We start from the raw sequence: 13,550 nt of genomic DNA on the forward strand, positions 1-13,550 counted from the left end.
GGAGCCTGGCTGGCTCAGTCAGTGGAGTGTGCAATTCTTGATCTTAGGGTTATAAGTTCAAGCCCCACACTGGGTGTAGAGATTACTTAAAAATAAAAACTGAATCATGGAAGTTTACATCAAAAACTAGGGATGTACTGTATGGTGACTAACATAATATAATATAAAAATAAAAATAAATAAAATAAAAAATATATATATAAAATCTAAAAAAAAAGCACTTTGTTGCTATCAAAAACAAATATGGGAGATATCTCTGAATGGATATGGAATGATTTCTGGCATATTCTGTTAGGTGAGATGAGCAAAATATAAGAGATTATATTTAGAACGTGTTTTTTATAAGAGAAGGACATAAGAAAATACACGTATTTTCTTACATATGTATCTGCCTATTTATGCAGGGAAAAAATACAGGAAGGATAAACCAGAAATCGATGATACTGGTTACTTAACAAGAGTTAGGTGGGAATGCAAGGAATAGGGATGAGGGTTTGGTGACATTTCTCTGAGTATATCTTTTCTGTATAGTTTTGACTTCTGGAAGCATATTAGTGTTTCACATAATCAAAAACAATAAAATAAAATCTGTAAGAATGAGAAAAATAAGTAGAATACCAAAAAACACAAATCAATCTAACTGTATTTCAAGAAAAATGATATAACCACTCTGAAAGAAACTTGAACACAATACACTGCCAACATACTCTCAGCTTAAAGAAAAAGTACCGCAAAATAATACTGAACTCTAAGTAAAGGGCTCATTTTTCACAGTTGTATGGGTCAGCCATTCTGAAACTCCTTTCCTTATGCTTTCGGGTGGAACAAACAAGTAAATATACAAAGGATAAGAGGAACTCACGATCTCACTATCACAGAAGAGAGTTACAAATATGGAAAAGGGAGACTAGAATGAACTCTGGTGTTCAGCTGAAATGAGAATGGGCATAATGTGAACTCATGGTTTCTAATTTACAGATATATGTATAAAAAGTGAGGGTATTTGTGGGGCACTGGGTGGCTCCATCAGTTAAGCATCTGTCTTTGGCTCAGGTCATGATCCCAAGGTCCAGGGATCAAGTCCCTCATTCTTGCTCGGCAGAGAGCCTGCTTTTCCCTCTCCTCCCCACTCCTGCTCTCTCTCGCTATCTCTGCCTCTCAAATAAAATCTTTTTAAGAAATGAGGATATTTGTGTGTTCATGCATATGTATGTTGTGTGTATGTATATACATATAAATAAAACCAAAGTCTGCATGCCAATTTAAGCCTGCTCATTCTAGGTACAATCCTATACAGTAATCAGGATAACCAAGGCATTCCCCATTTTTCTTAACTTTACTAAAGGAACAAAGTGCTGAGAGAGACCACAGTCATTCTCAAACAGGCCTGTATCAGCCCAGGCTAGATACCGATCCTTACTCATATTATAAAATCACTACATTCCTATAAATAACATGAGGGCCCCTAGGTAGACAGCCTTACTTACCCTCTGTACCTTCAATAACAATCAGTACAATGACTGGCACATAGTAGGCCATCAATAAATGTTTTTTCCTTTTAAACTGACAGAACAATTCTCCACATAAGGAGCCAGACTGACACTGTTCTTCAAGTCCTGAGACGTGCAGTCAGGCACTGGACTTAGCAGCCAGATGCCCTGTCTCAAAGAAAACCTCTCTGTATGCCAACAATTTAAATCTAGATTATACTCTGGTGTAAAATACAAAACTGTGACTAAGGGAGGCCCCTCTGTGTTCAGGGACAGTAAAACAGTAAACAGAAACTTTATGCAACTGGAAAAGTCTCAGATGGTAAGCAAAATGTTCTCCAAAAAGACAAGACTTTTGAGGACAAGCACCTTTCCTACATTCAGCACTGAAGCCCCAGTGCTTGGCACTGGCCTGGAACATAGCAGGGGCACTGAAATCTGTTGAATGAAAGAGAAAAAAGCCACATCGCCTGTAAGTACAAAGAGCATCCATTTTTCAATGATTCACCCAACGCTGCTGGTATTCGACACAGAACTCCTGAGTTATTATGGGAAAAAATATAGATTGATTACTAGACATCCTGAAAAACAACAAAAATAGCCTGTGTGGGGGCATTCCCATCTTTAACACTATTAGCAATTACAACTCTAAAAGAGAACCCGTGGTATAAGTGAAACCATACAAAAATATTGTTACTGTGCAGAATATAAAATAATGAAGTCAGCAAATGTATTAAGTAAAGAATATACCTACCTGCAGCATATCATCCACCATAGTTAGTATGTACTGAACTGTCTGTTCTTTGGAGATATGAGTCATCAAATTTATAAACGTTTTAGCACACTGGAAAAGAATGAAAGTAATGTTAACTTATTTTCAACTACAAACACAACATTTTAATGGAATTTCAGTAAAATATTATTTCTCTTGCACAAATTATAATACAAATGCTATTAACCAACAGATTTCAATTACAGAAAATGTATACCTTTTACAAATACTGTGATGAAGTATGGGAGGAACATACTATGACTTGCATTAGATTTTTGATCATTTTTAGTGATAAATTTCAAAGTGTTTACTACTTTTAAATAGACCTGGGCAACTATAACTCTTGACTGCCCATGATAACATAAAGATTAAGTTATATAAACAACAAAAAATTATCATTGATTTTGATTTGGGTTTTATTTTTGTTTTGTTTTTGCATTTGCTGGGAAGAAGAACACTACAGCAACAAGGGTACTAGGGATTAGAATCAGAAGGCCATGACCTGTGTCCATTCTACAACTTATCAACTATGTGATAATTTCCGGACTTCAACAAAAACTGGAGCCAACAGTATGTTTCCTCACAAATTTCCCAGGATTGTTGTAAGAATCAGACTGAGTTGCATACAGGCTCCTTCAGGCCATCAGGACCCCACATCAGAAAATCTGATGGACAGTAGGATTGCATCATATTCTGGTGAAAATACAAAGTGGGAAAAATTTTCTTAAAAAAAAAAAGCAACTTTAAAAACAATGTATATTGTTTTCGAAACTTAATTTCCCTTCCAGGAATCTATTCTAGAAAGATTTTCAGAAATGCAGAAAGGATAGAGGAATAAACATACCCAATAGAACATTTTTCCAAAATGAACAAAGAGAACTGGAAATTATTCAAAAGTCTTCCAACAAAAAAGGATTTTTAGCTAAATTATGATGCATACCTACAATGGAATATCACAACATCATTAAAAATTTTTTCTAGAAATTTTAATGACACAGGGAAGTGTTGATGACATAATGTTTATATCCATCACCTGACTGCCTTCAGTTTGGAGCATCTCTTGCTTCTCTTCAGGACTTCTTTTCATTTCAAACCTTTGAATGAATTCACAATCTTCAGCAGAAATCATCTGCCCCCTAGAAAGTAAGAGTAAGTTGGATTTTTTCAATAAGAGTTGAATCACCCCACTGTGAGCAAGGGATACAGGAATTCCCCATCTTTCTCCTCTCTCCCTGGTAGTTAAGCACTAAGGTGGGCACACAGGCCCTGGCATCAGACAGACCTGACTGCAAGCTTAGCTCCACAACATACTAATCATGCAACCTCTCTGGACCTGAGTTAATTTATCTGCAAGATGGGAATAATATCCACATTGCCATTAGAGGCTGATTTGAGGATATTAGATAATTCATATAAGGTGGTTAGCACAGTGCCTAGCCCGTAGGAAGCACTCAATAACTGACACCTTTTAGCACTGTCCGAAGTCTCACCCTATCCCCCTCCCAGCCAAAGAATTCGCCTGGCTTTCTACTCCAATCAAACCAAAGCCACTTTTTATGAACTTCTACAATCATTACCTCTGGCATATTCTCATATTCCCTCTGGACTCAGAAAAATATGATCCTCCTCTCCTCTGAAAAAATAACCTTTCCATCCTGACCCACTGTCCTCCCAGCAATCATCCCACACTTTCCTGTTTTCCTCTTACTTTTTTCAGAGGTCCCTTCTTCAATGGCTCTTTGCTCCTCAAGGCTTTTCTCCAAGCTCAATCCTTGGAATCTTGCTTTTCTCTCCCACATTCTTTCCTTCAGTGAGAGTCAAACCAGGAGAGTCTAGTCTTCTCTCTCTGTCAAACTATCTTCCACCTCTTACCATTTTCACAAATAGAGCATCATCACAACTGAACCACCATCACCTTCCCTTCCAACCCAGTTTGACCTCACAACTGACTCGCTCCACTCATCAATGACTCAGGCCCTGTCTGATGCTTCCTTGTAAAAAGACCTGTCAGCAAAACAGCCTTGCTAGTCTCTGTGACATTGGACACTTCAGGACATACACCAATCTTTTCAGACTATCAGTATGGTGGGGGAAGCTGCCGTCATTCTTATATCAGTTCTACACAGTTTTAAGCACTGTAATGTTGTTTTCATATATGCTCCTTTTTTTAACATAGCTTTTTTTTTATAAACTATTCTCATGCATTGTATTTTTCCAACAATCCTTTCCTTACCAACCCAAAAGGGAATAAGTCTTTATATTTCTAGAGCTCTAAGGCAGGTGACAATGTGACCATTTCTTGACACTCTCTTCCTGAGCTTCCAGATTTTTCCTGTCCTCCTCAGGCCACTCATTACTGCTCTTTACAGTCTCCTTATCTCCTACCTTGTGCCTCAGGTTCTATGGGAGGCTCTCTCCATTTGCACTCCCTGAATACTCCCTGAGTGCTCCCCGCTAGCCTCTACGCAGGTAGCTCACAGTCTGAACTCCGGCCCAGGCCACCCTCCTGCCGTCCTCACTCATACATGGGGACCTCTCCTCCCACAGAGCAAGCACACAGGCCCTCCAGACCCTCCAGGGTCAGAACTGAGATCACTAACATATATCCCTACACACACTCCGCTGCAGCCTAGTTAATGGGATAATGAAAGGGGGAAAAAAAAAAAGGCACTTTGCCCTGTTTTCTTTGTGGTTAAGCACTTTACATGCCAGGCAGGAAAAAATGCACTCTGTACCCTGGGATAGATCAACAAGGTCATCCTGTTCAGCTCTGGCCCCAAAATAAATATAGTCTTTTTCATAAACCTGAAGCTCCTAGCTAAAACCATTTCAGTCCCAAATTTTGCTATGTTGATGTATAAAAGCATATGTAGATATGTAGATAGGATAAGCATGTGAAAAAATTGTGGTTTTCTACCATGACTAAAGTATACAATGAAGGTTACACTTGATAACCTTATCGTTCTACAGCTTTCTTTTCCATTTAAATAACTGTGATTTTTATTTGGTAAGCCAAATAAAAGTTTGAGTTTCTTGCATTTGTTGTAAGTTTGAGTTTCTTGCATTTGTTGTAAGTAACCTTTTTCTTTTCTTGCTTGAATTCTTTAGTCTCTGAATCTTTCTTTGAGTTTCTTGCATTTGTTCTAAGTAACCTTTTTCTTTTATTGCTTGAATTCTTTAGTCTCTGAAGTTTGAGTTTCTTGCATTTGTTGTAAGTAACCTTTTTCTTTTCTTGCTTGAATTCTTTAGTTTCTGAATCTTTCTTTGACAGTCCCATAACCTAGCAAGTTAGGGACTCTGGTCTCTTTTCTAATGATCTGCAACCACTCAGGCACCAGTCCTAACAATCCTTCACCTAGCATCAGTCTCCTCCTGACTTCCCTGCCTCTGGAGTAACTCAGGCCTAAGGTAACAATCCACCAAAGGGTTTCCCTGTTCCGATCCACCCATCCTCCACATCCCTCTTACCTACCAGCAGCCAGCTTTCTCAAGCACACATCTGACCGCGTTACTCCTTTCCTATGAGTCAGACTGTGAATTTGAATGGCAGTTCTACCTAGCACCTAGGTAGAGGTTTTCAGGAAAAATCTTCTTAATCAACTGTCTAATTAAAACCTGTATCAACATGTACATGTTACTTAACCTATCTGCACAGCTATCTACTCTTCTTTAAAATAAGGACAGAAAAACAGATCCTAGTATTACCATGAAAGTAACATGAAACAGTACATGACTTACCAAGTACATTACTCCTTTCCCAAACACTGTCTCCACTGCCCAACATCTACTCTACCCATTCATGATCTAATCAGCCAAGATCAACCATCAGTGTGTCAAGCACCTTTAAGAACAGGTGACACAGCACTGAATTAAACATCCCTCTTTGAGCCTGCATTGCAGTGGGGAGAACAAAAAACACACAAACACAAAAATAAATAATTTTTTAAACACACACACACACATACCATAATACCAGGACACTAAATGCTATGAAAAAACACCTGAAGCTGGGTAAGGTGCTAGAAAATGCCAACAGAGGAAAGAATATATTCTAGGTGGATTACAGTGAAAGCCTTTCTTATTTTTTTATTAAGATTTATTTAATTATTTTAGAGACACAGAATGTACAGGCAGGGGGAGCAGAGGCAGAGAGAGAGGGAAAGCAGACTCCCCACTGAGCAGGGAGCCTAACATAGGGCTTGCTCTCAAGACCCTGAGGTCATGACCTGAGCCAAAACCAAGAGTCAGAGGCTTAACCAACTAAGCCACCCAGGCGCCCCACAGTGAAGGCCTTTCTGAAGCTACCTGTGCAGACACCTGCATGAAGTGAGTTAATGAGCCAAGCGATCTAGGGAGGAACTTCCAGACACAGGTATAAGTCCAAGGACAGTGGGGCAGCAGTAGCTTGAAAGAGCAAGAAAAGCACAGTTGCTGGATGTTTGTGAGCAGGGTGGCATAATCTGATTTATATTTTCAAAATGACTGTCACAGCACTGTAAAGAATTATTCTTCAATTCCACTTCTGAATATTTATTCTCAGGAAAACAAACACTAATTCAAAAAGATATGTGCACCCCAATGTTTACTGCTGCATTATTTACAATAGCCAAGATATGGAAGTAACCTAAGACAAATGGATAAGGACAATGTGGTATATACACAATGGAATATCATGCAGCCATAAAAATGGATGAGATCTTGCCATTTGGGACAACATGGATGGATCTAGAGGGTAATATGCTAAGGGAAATAAGTCAGATAGGTAAATAAAATACTGCACATTTCCCTTATGTGTGGAATTCAAAAAACAAAAACAAAACAGAAACACATTCACAGATACAGAGAACAAGCGGTGATTATGAGAAAGGAGTGGTGTGAGGGGAAGGACAAAGTAGGTGAAGGGGATTAAGAGGTACAAACCTCCAGTTATAAAATAAGTAAGTCACAGGGATGAAAAGTAGAGCATAGAGAATACAGTCAACAATATTGTACTAATTTTGTGTGGTGACAGATGGTAGCTAGACCCACCAAGATCATTTCATAATGTATAAAAATATCCAATCACTATGTTGTACACCTGAAACTAACATAACATTGTAGTCAATTAAATCAATTTCTTAATTTAAAAAAGAAGAAGAAAACATCAAAGCAAATTGAACCCCCCCCCCCTTAAAAAAAAGAGAGCATGTGGGAGATAATGACAGCTTACACAGGGCAGTGAAAGTGGAGCTAGAGAAAAAGTGGTCAGATCTGGGATGGGTTTTGATGCAGAGCTAAAAGAATCTGTCTGGATATGGTTAGTAAGGGAAGAGAAGTGTCAAAATGGCTAACAGGTTTCGGCCTTCAAAGCCAGTGAAGGAAAGTGCCACAAACTGGCCTGCAGCAGGCCGGAGGGAGCCCCACCCAACTACCCAAAGCTCCCCCAGCGCTGCATGTTCTTCCACATCTCTGTTCCCCCACCCCCACAGTTTCCTTCACCACAGCCCACAGCTCCTCTGCTTGGACAACTCCCACAAGTATCTTCGTGTATTCTGTGAAGTCATTCTCAATGCTCCCAGATAATTATTCGTTCCCTGCTTTTGTTATTTGAGAAAACTTCACATGTATCTCCATTTTAATGCTTCACACATTTTATTATTGAATTTTTTATTTAAAGGTCTGTTTCCTCATTAGACCTTAAACTCCAGAGGAAGAATGTTATTTTACGATTCTTGTATCCTCAGGATAGTTTTACTAGATTCCAGCTTGACTGAAATATAGCCACGCCCATTCATTTACGTACTGTCCAGTTCAATTACTAAAAAAAAGTTTAGTCAAACATACATACATTTTTCAAACACTGGATTTTCATAATAACATGTTAGTTTGTAAAGGATAGAGAATATTGGCCTTTTGACATTAGAGAACTTTTCCAATGGTTTTATTTTTATCAGAATAAGATGTGATACAAGATTCTCTGAGAATTCATGTGTCATGGCCACCCCCAACGATTTGTAAGTTCTTTTAGGGCAAGTACATTTCACACCCACCGGTGTCCCCACAACAGCAGGCATACAGTAATATTTGGTGAACATTTATGAACAGATATACAGAGTAGAAAGGTTTTATAAAGAAATGCATGAGATGGACAACAAAAGGACAGAAATAGGAATGTGACTACAACTTAGTAGTACAGAGGCCTTGGAAAAGGAGGAAAAGAAAAGAAAGCAATTAAAAATCTCCATGGAATTAAAAATTTTCCAAATGCCCATGCTACGGAACTTCTGCAGTCAACCAGTGCCTTATGATCAATAACAATATCATTCTATTTAGGTTATAAACAAAGTCTAGCTTTATAAACATGAAACTCCTTGTCCTCTAGTCTAAACACACTCTGGACTAAAATTAGGAAACAGAGCTCAAAATCTTAATTTCACAGGAGTTTTAGGGGCGCCTGGGTGGCACAGCGGTTAAGCGTCTGCCTTCGGCTCAGGGAGTGATCCCAGCGTTATGGGATCAAGCCCCACATCAGGCTCTTCCGCTATGAGCCTGCTTCTTCCTCTCCCACTCCCCCTGCTTGTGTTCCCTCTCTCGCTGGCTGTCTCTATCTCTGTCAAATAAATAAATAAAATCTTTTAAAAATAATAATAATAATAATTTCACAGGAGCTTTAAACAATTAGACAGATATAGATGAACACAGAAAACATCAGAAAGTCTCTCCTCTTGCCCTTGAGTCCATGACCACATAACAATCCAGTCCGCTAAAGGAGGAATCCAGAGTCATCCTAGATTCTTTCTCACTCTCATACATTAAATCGATCACTAAGACTTTCTCAAATCTACCCAATTCTATCCATTCCAACAATCTGAATACTGCTACAGTCTCAACCCTAGCTCTAGGTTTATTTCCACAAATCCACCCTCTACATTATCAATAGAACAATCCAACCAAAAGGCAATCTGACATCTAACCCGCACTTACAAACATTGGTTGTTCCAATACCTACAACAGCAATTTTAAAACTGCTCCTGGAGGAGCCTTCACAATTGGCTCCTGGCTGCCTCTCCACGCTCAGCCCTCCCCACTGCCTGCCTCCAAAACATGTTTTATTCCCCACCCAACATGCTGCTTTTACCTCCCTACCTTTGAACATCCCCTCCATGAACACCTCCTGGAGGTAGGATTAGCTTTCCTTTTTCTGTCCACCCATCATTCCCCTGTGTACCTTTCTACTAGCTCAGTTAACATACTAAACTTAAATGATCTGTTTATATATTTGACTTCCTTACCAGATTATAAGTTTATCTTTTGAAGCCTCAAAGCCTAGAAAAATGCCTCACACTTGAAAGGCAGGCAATAAATGTTTAATGAGTGACTACATTAACAGAAATAAATGCATAATTTTTGTACACTGCATGTCCCTCTTACAGCAAAGCAAACTAAATATAAAACTAAAGATTCCTCAATTTGCTTTTCAAAATGTATATGCAAATCTTAACTGAATTTCCTTAATAAGTCACTCAAAAATAACCAAAACAAACAGATAGGAAGTAAAGTCAATATGATAAAATACGGGCAAGAATAAATAAACCTCTACTTTACAGATAAATACAGAACACCAACATGCTAAATCTTAATGCATACAAGAAAGAAGGGGAAAGACCCAAAATTTATTGAGCATGTATTCAACATACTAATGCTTGTATTCGACTGTGTCAATACTTAAGGTACACTATTTGAGCTACAACTCTAAGATATCTATCCCCATTTCACATTTACTTCGATGAACCTCAGAGCAGTTAAGAGATTCATCTAAAATTACCAATCTAGTAGACAGAAGAACCAGAATTCAAACCCAGGTCTTGAAATTCAAACATCTATACTTTTTACTAGTTGTAGGAGCCATTCTGCAACACCTCTGTCCCCACATTGATCACCAAGGCACAACGAGCCAGTCTGGAAGGCTTTGCCCATTATCCCCTTTCCCTGCTACAGATCCCATGAACACGCCTCCCACATTTCCCACTCATTCAAAAAGTACAGCTTTCCAAAAGAGAAGATCAAAACTGCTCTGAGCGGCTCTGCTCCCCTGCTGGAGCCTCAAGCTGTTTCCAGCACTCCCTATGTCAGGTAAGAATTCTAAGGAGGAAGTGTTTTCTTCCATATTTATTAGCATTTTTCCAGTATTTCTCTCATAGAAGCATGACCATGAAAAAGTCTGATGCAAAAGCACATGATTATCCATGATTCACAGCAAATCGGTACTTACTGAAGATAGGACTGCCAGTTCACTTTGTTTGCACGAACCTCTGCAGCCTTTGCAGCAATAATGTTCGTTGGAACAGCAGCATCTACGGCACCTCGGATATCCATTTTGGTCATCTAAATTTTATGATGTTGGATGTTTTTCAACAGATCTTCAATTCTGATGCAAGGTGAAACCAGAATACCAGATGTTATCATTTTTTAACAACTACTACTATCATCTGCTATTATAATTAGTATCATCATCACCTTACTCTCCCCAGACATTCAACTCAAATATTGAATATCCTAAGTATTCAATATTAATATCATTATATTTCAGATCTTGCCCAATTACACACCACCCCATAAAAGTGTTCCCTAAAGGTTTTTTACATTTTCAGGACAAGTTTTTTAATTATTGACACTAACCTTGCAGCAAGATTTTTAAAGTAACTCTTTCAGATACTGACATCAGAAGTCATGCTTAAATAAAATAGGCATACAATTTAAATGTATACAACTGGGATCAACTTTCTTCTGACAGAAAAAAGCAACTTGTATAGTAGAGATAAGACCAATTATTTTATTTAAATTTACTAAGCATCATTTTGAAGTGACATATACAAAAAACCTACAAGTACCTTCTAAAATTACTCATTCAAATTAAAAACCCCAAAGTGGGAATGTCGTTTCTTCAAAGACAGAGCTTTCTTTTTTCAACCAAAGTTCACGGTATTTTCATAATCAATTCTGGAAGAAAGTTTTGGAACAAATACCAATTTAATTAGGTACAACCGATAATGGGAGTCTGGTATGACAACAAGAACCCACAATAATGTATTTTACGTAATTCTCACTTCTAAATTTACTGGTAAACGCTTAAGCCTGATTTTGTCTCAATACAAAATACATAGGTTCCGGTTCACAAAACGTAGGTTCACTGCCATAGCCACAAAGAAACTAAAACCATACCCAAAATTCTATTGCAAACCCAATGACCTTAGTCAGTTTGGAACTTAATCTCTACATCTAAGAGTTTGCTGCCTAAACAAGCAAAAGCAATACACACAGGTACGGCAGAGATAAAACTGGCTCTGTCCGGGTCAGGCTGGAACCCTGGTACACCGAGCGGATTCAGGCCCAGAGGCCTCTCCTGGGGTAGGTGAAGGTGCCTCATTACCATCATCTAAATCCTTAAACAACTCGAATCTTCAGCAGGGCGTGGCCCAATCCTGGGGAAAGTATACTTTTTCCCTGTCCTCCTCTCCCCTGCCCGCCCCTCACATTCCCTGCTCCTGCCGGGGAGGAGCTCCAGTTCCGTAAACCTACTTGAGGCCTGGAAGGAAAGAAATCTGGAGACCCGGGCGGGTGGAGGGCTGGAGGGGCCTGCGCGGCAGAAACCAGCACGCACGAGGGAAGCTGGGGAAGCCGCAGGGGTCGCCTCCCTCGGGCTTGGTCAGGGGACAAAACAACGCGAGAGCGGCCTTACTTCGCAAAGCCTGGGGACTCCACAACTCACCCGAAGGCGGCAGGGAGGATGCAGCGGTCCAGGCCGTCGGGGCCACAGCCCGGCTGGGGCGCCGAGTCACCGTCGAGTCGGCGTCTCCTGCCCGGTACAGAGGCCTGAGCGGCGGAGTGAGCCACGAACCCCGGAAAGTGCAGAGATTCCCGCACCCAGGAGACGTTGAAGGCGGCACAGGCAGAAGGAAGCAGGAGCGGCCGCAGTAGAATGACAGGAGGGTGGGTCACGTGACCAGAGGCACATGACAACCCGGAAGCCGGAAGCTGGGAAGATCCAAAACGCTCGCGGAGCCCCGTTGGGCTCGGAAGGGTCTTATATACGGCGGGGAGATGGAGTTCAGGCGGCCCGCTACAGAGACCCCGGAGAGACACAGAATTTAAGCCCAGGCTGGCCCGTCAGGAGGGAGGAGAGCAGGATGGGCACGTGGGGACCACGACCCCGAAACCCACAGCCCCGCTTGGGGGCAGCCGAGGTCCCCAGCCCAAGGCAGAGTCGGGCCAAAATTTGTTTATCTCAACCATGGTTCTTTTGAAATATTTGATTTAATGTTTTTAAATAGATTGACTTTCATGTGGACTTAACAGCTCAATGAAATAGGCGTTCTTTTTGGGATTTTAAGTATGAAATTGATCCTGAAAGGTGGCTCACAAAAGTTATCCTCAGATTGCAGGTTTAGCAAATTATGTTTCATGTAGTATTTGCAGTTATATTTTTTAAAGTTTTTGTATTTAAAGAAAATGCAAATTTGACAAGCCTGACTTGAGCCCAAGATTGCCCCAGTCCAGGCCTCAACTATCCTCCTTGTCTTAAGATAGTAATGAGTAATACTACTCAGTACTACAACTAGTGGGCAGTCAGGTATATGTAATAGCATATTTTTGCTAATCAGCACTGAAAGGATTTATAAGTAGAACCAACACATTTCTAATAAAAATGTTACATTTTGGTAAAGTTTTAAACACTATGAGTAAACACACAGTATATAATTATTTTTCTATTGCTGTTTTAACAAATTACCACAAATTTACTGGCTTAAACGAACACAAATTTATTCTTTTATAGTTCTTTAAGTCAGAAGCCTGACCTCAGTCTCAATCCATTTCCCTGTCTTCTCCAGTTTCTAGAAGCTGCATGTATTCCTTGGCTCACGTCCCCCTTCCTCCATCTTCAAAGTCAGCAACATCTCTGGGGGTGTGCACACTTGCCCTTTTCTTTTCCCTTTCCCTCTCTCTGTGGACACTCTCTCTGGACAGCTGAGAAGGGTTCTCTGACTTTATAGACATGTGATTAGATTGGGTCCCCCTGGATAATTCAAGCAACTCTCCCCATCTCAAGGTCCTTAACCTTAACCACATACATAACCTTGTTTCCCTTTTGCCATGTAAGTTAACATATTTACAGGTTCCAGAGGTTAGAACATAGACATCTTTAGGGGAACATTATTCTGCCTACCACAAATACAGAGGGAAGGAGCCACACTAGTGTAACTGGTTGAGTAAACATACAGAGGGGCCCTACCTGATATCTACATTATATT

At 40.0% G+C, this 13,550-nt stretch overlaps 1 protein-coding gene across 7 annotated transcripts in view; it reads right to left on the minus strand.

Moving 5' to 3' along the window:
* ATP6V1H (ATPase H+ transporting V1 subunit H) overlaps positions 1–12,397 on the minus strand; it is a 120,885-nt gene extending 108,488 nt beyond the window's left edge. For 2 of the 7 annotated variants that reach the window (XM_057307768.1, XM_057307766.1), the window contains exons 1-4: positions 12,011–12,259; positions 10,514–10,669; positions 3,296–3,398; positions 2,245–2,334 (exon numbers count right to left, since the gene is read on the minus strand). In XM_057307768.1, coding sequence (XP_057163751.1) covers positions 2,245–2,334; positions 3,296–3,398; positions 10,514–10,626 — 306 coding nt within the window. In that variant the 5' untranslated portion in view covers positions 10,627–10,669; positions 12,011–12,259. Of the gene's footprint in view, positions 1–2,244; positions 2,335–3,295; positions 3,399–10,513; positions 10,670–11,132; positions 11,242–11,820; positions 11,917–11,980 lie in introns of those variants that run through there. The other 5 variants (XM_044390386.3, XM_026516476.4, XM_026516477.4 and 2 more) reach the window with 5 other exon arrangements.
* Between the last annotated feature and the right edge of the window lie 1,153 nt (positions 12,398–13,550).

This window comes from Ursus arctos, unplaced genomic scaffold, assembly GCF_023065955.2.
Source record: "Ursus arctos isolate Adak ecotype North America unplaced genomic scaffold, UrsArc2.0 scaffold_6, whole genome shotgun sequence".
Taxonomy (NCBI): domain Eukaryota; kingdom Metazoa; phylum Chordata; class Mammalia; order Carnivora; family Ursidae; genus Ursus; species Ursus arctos.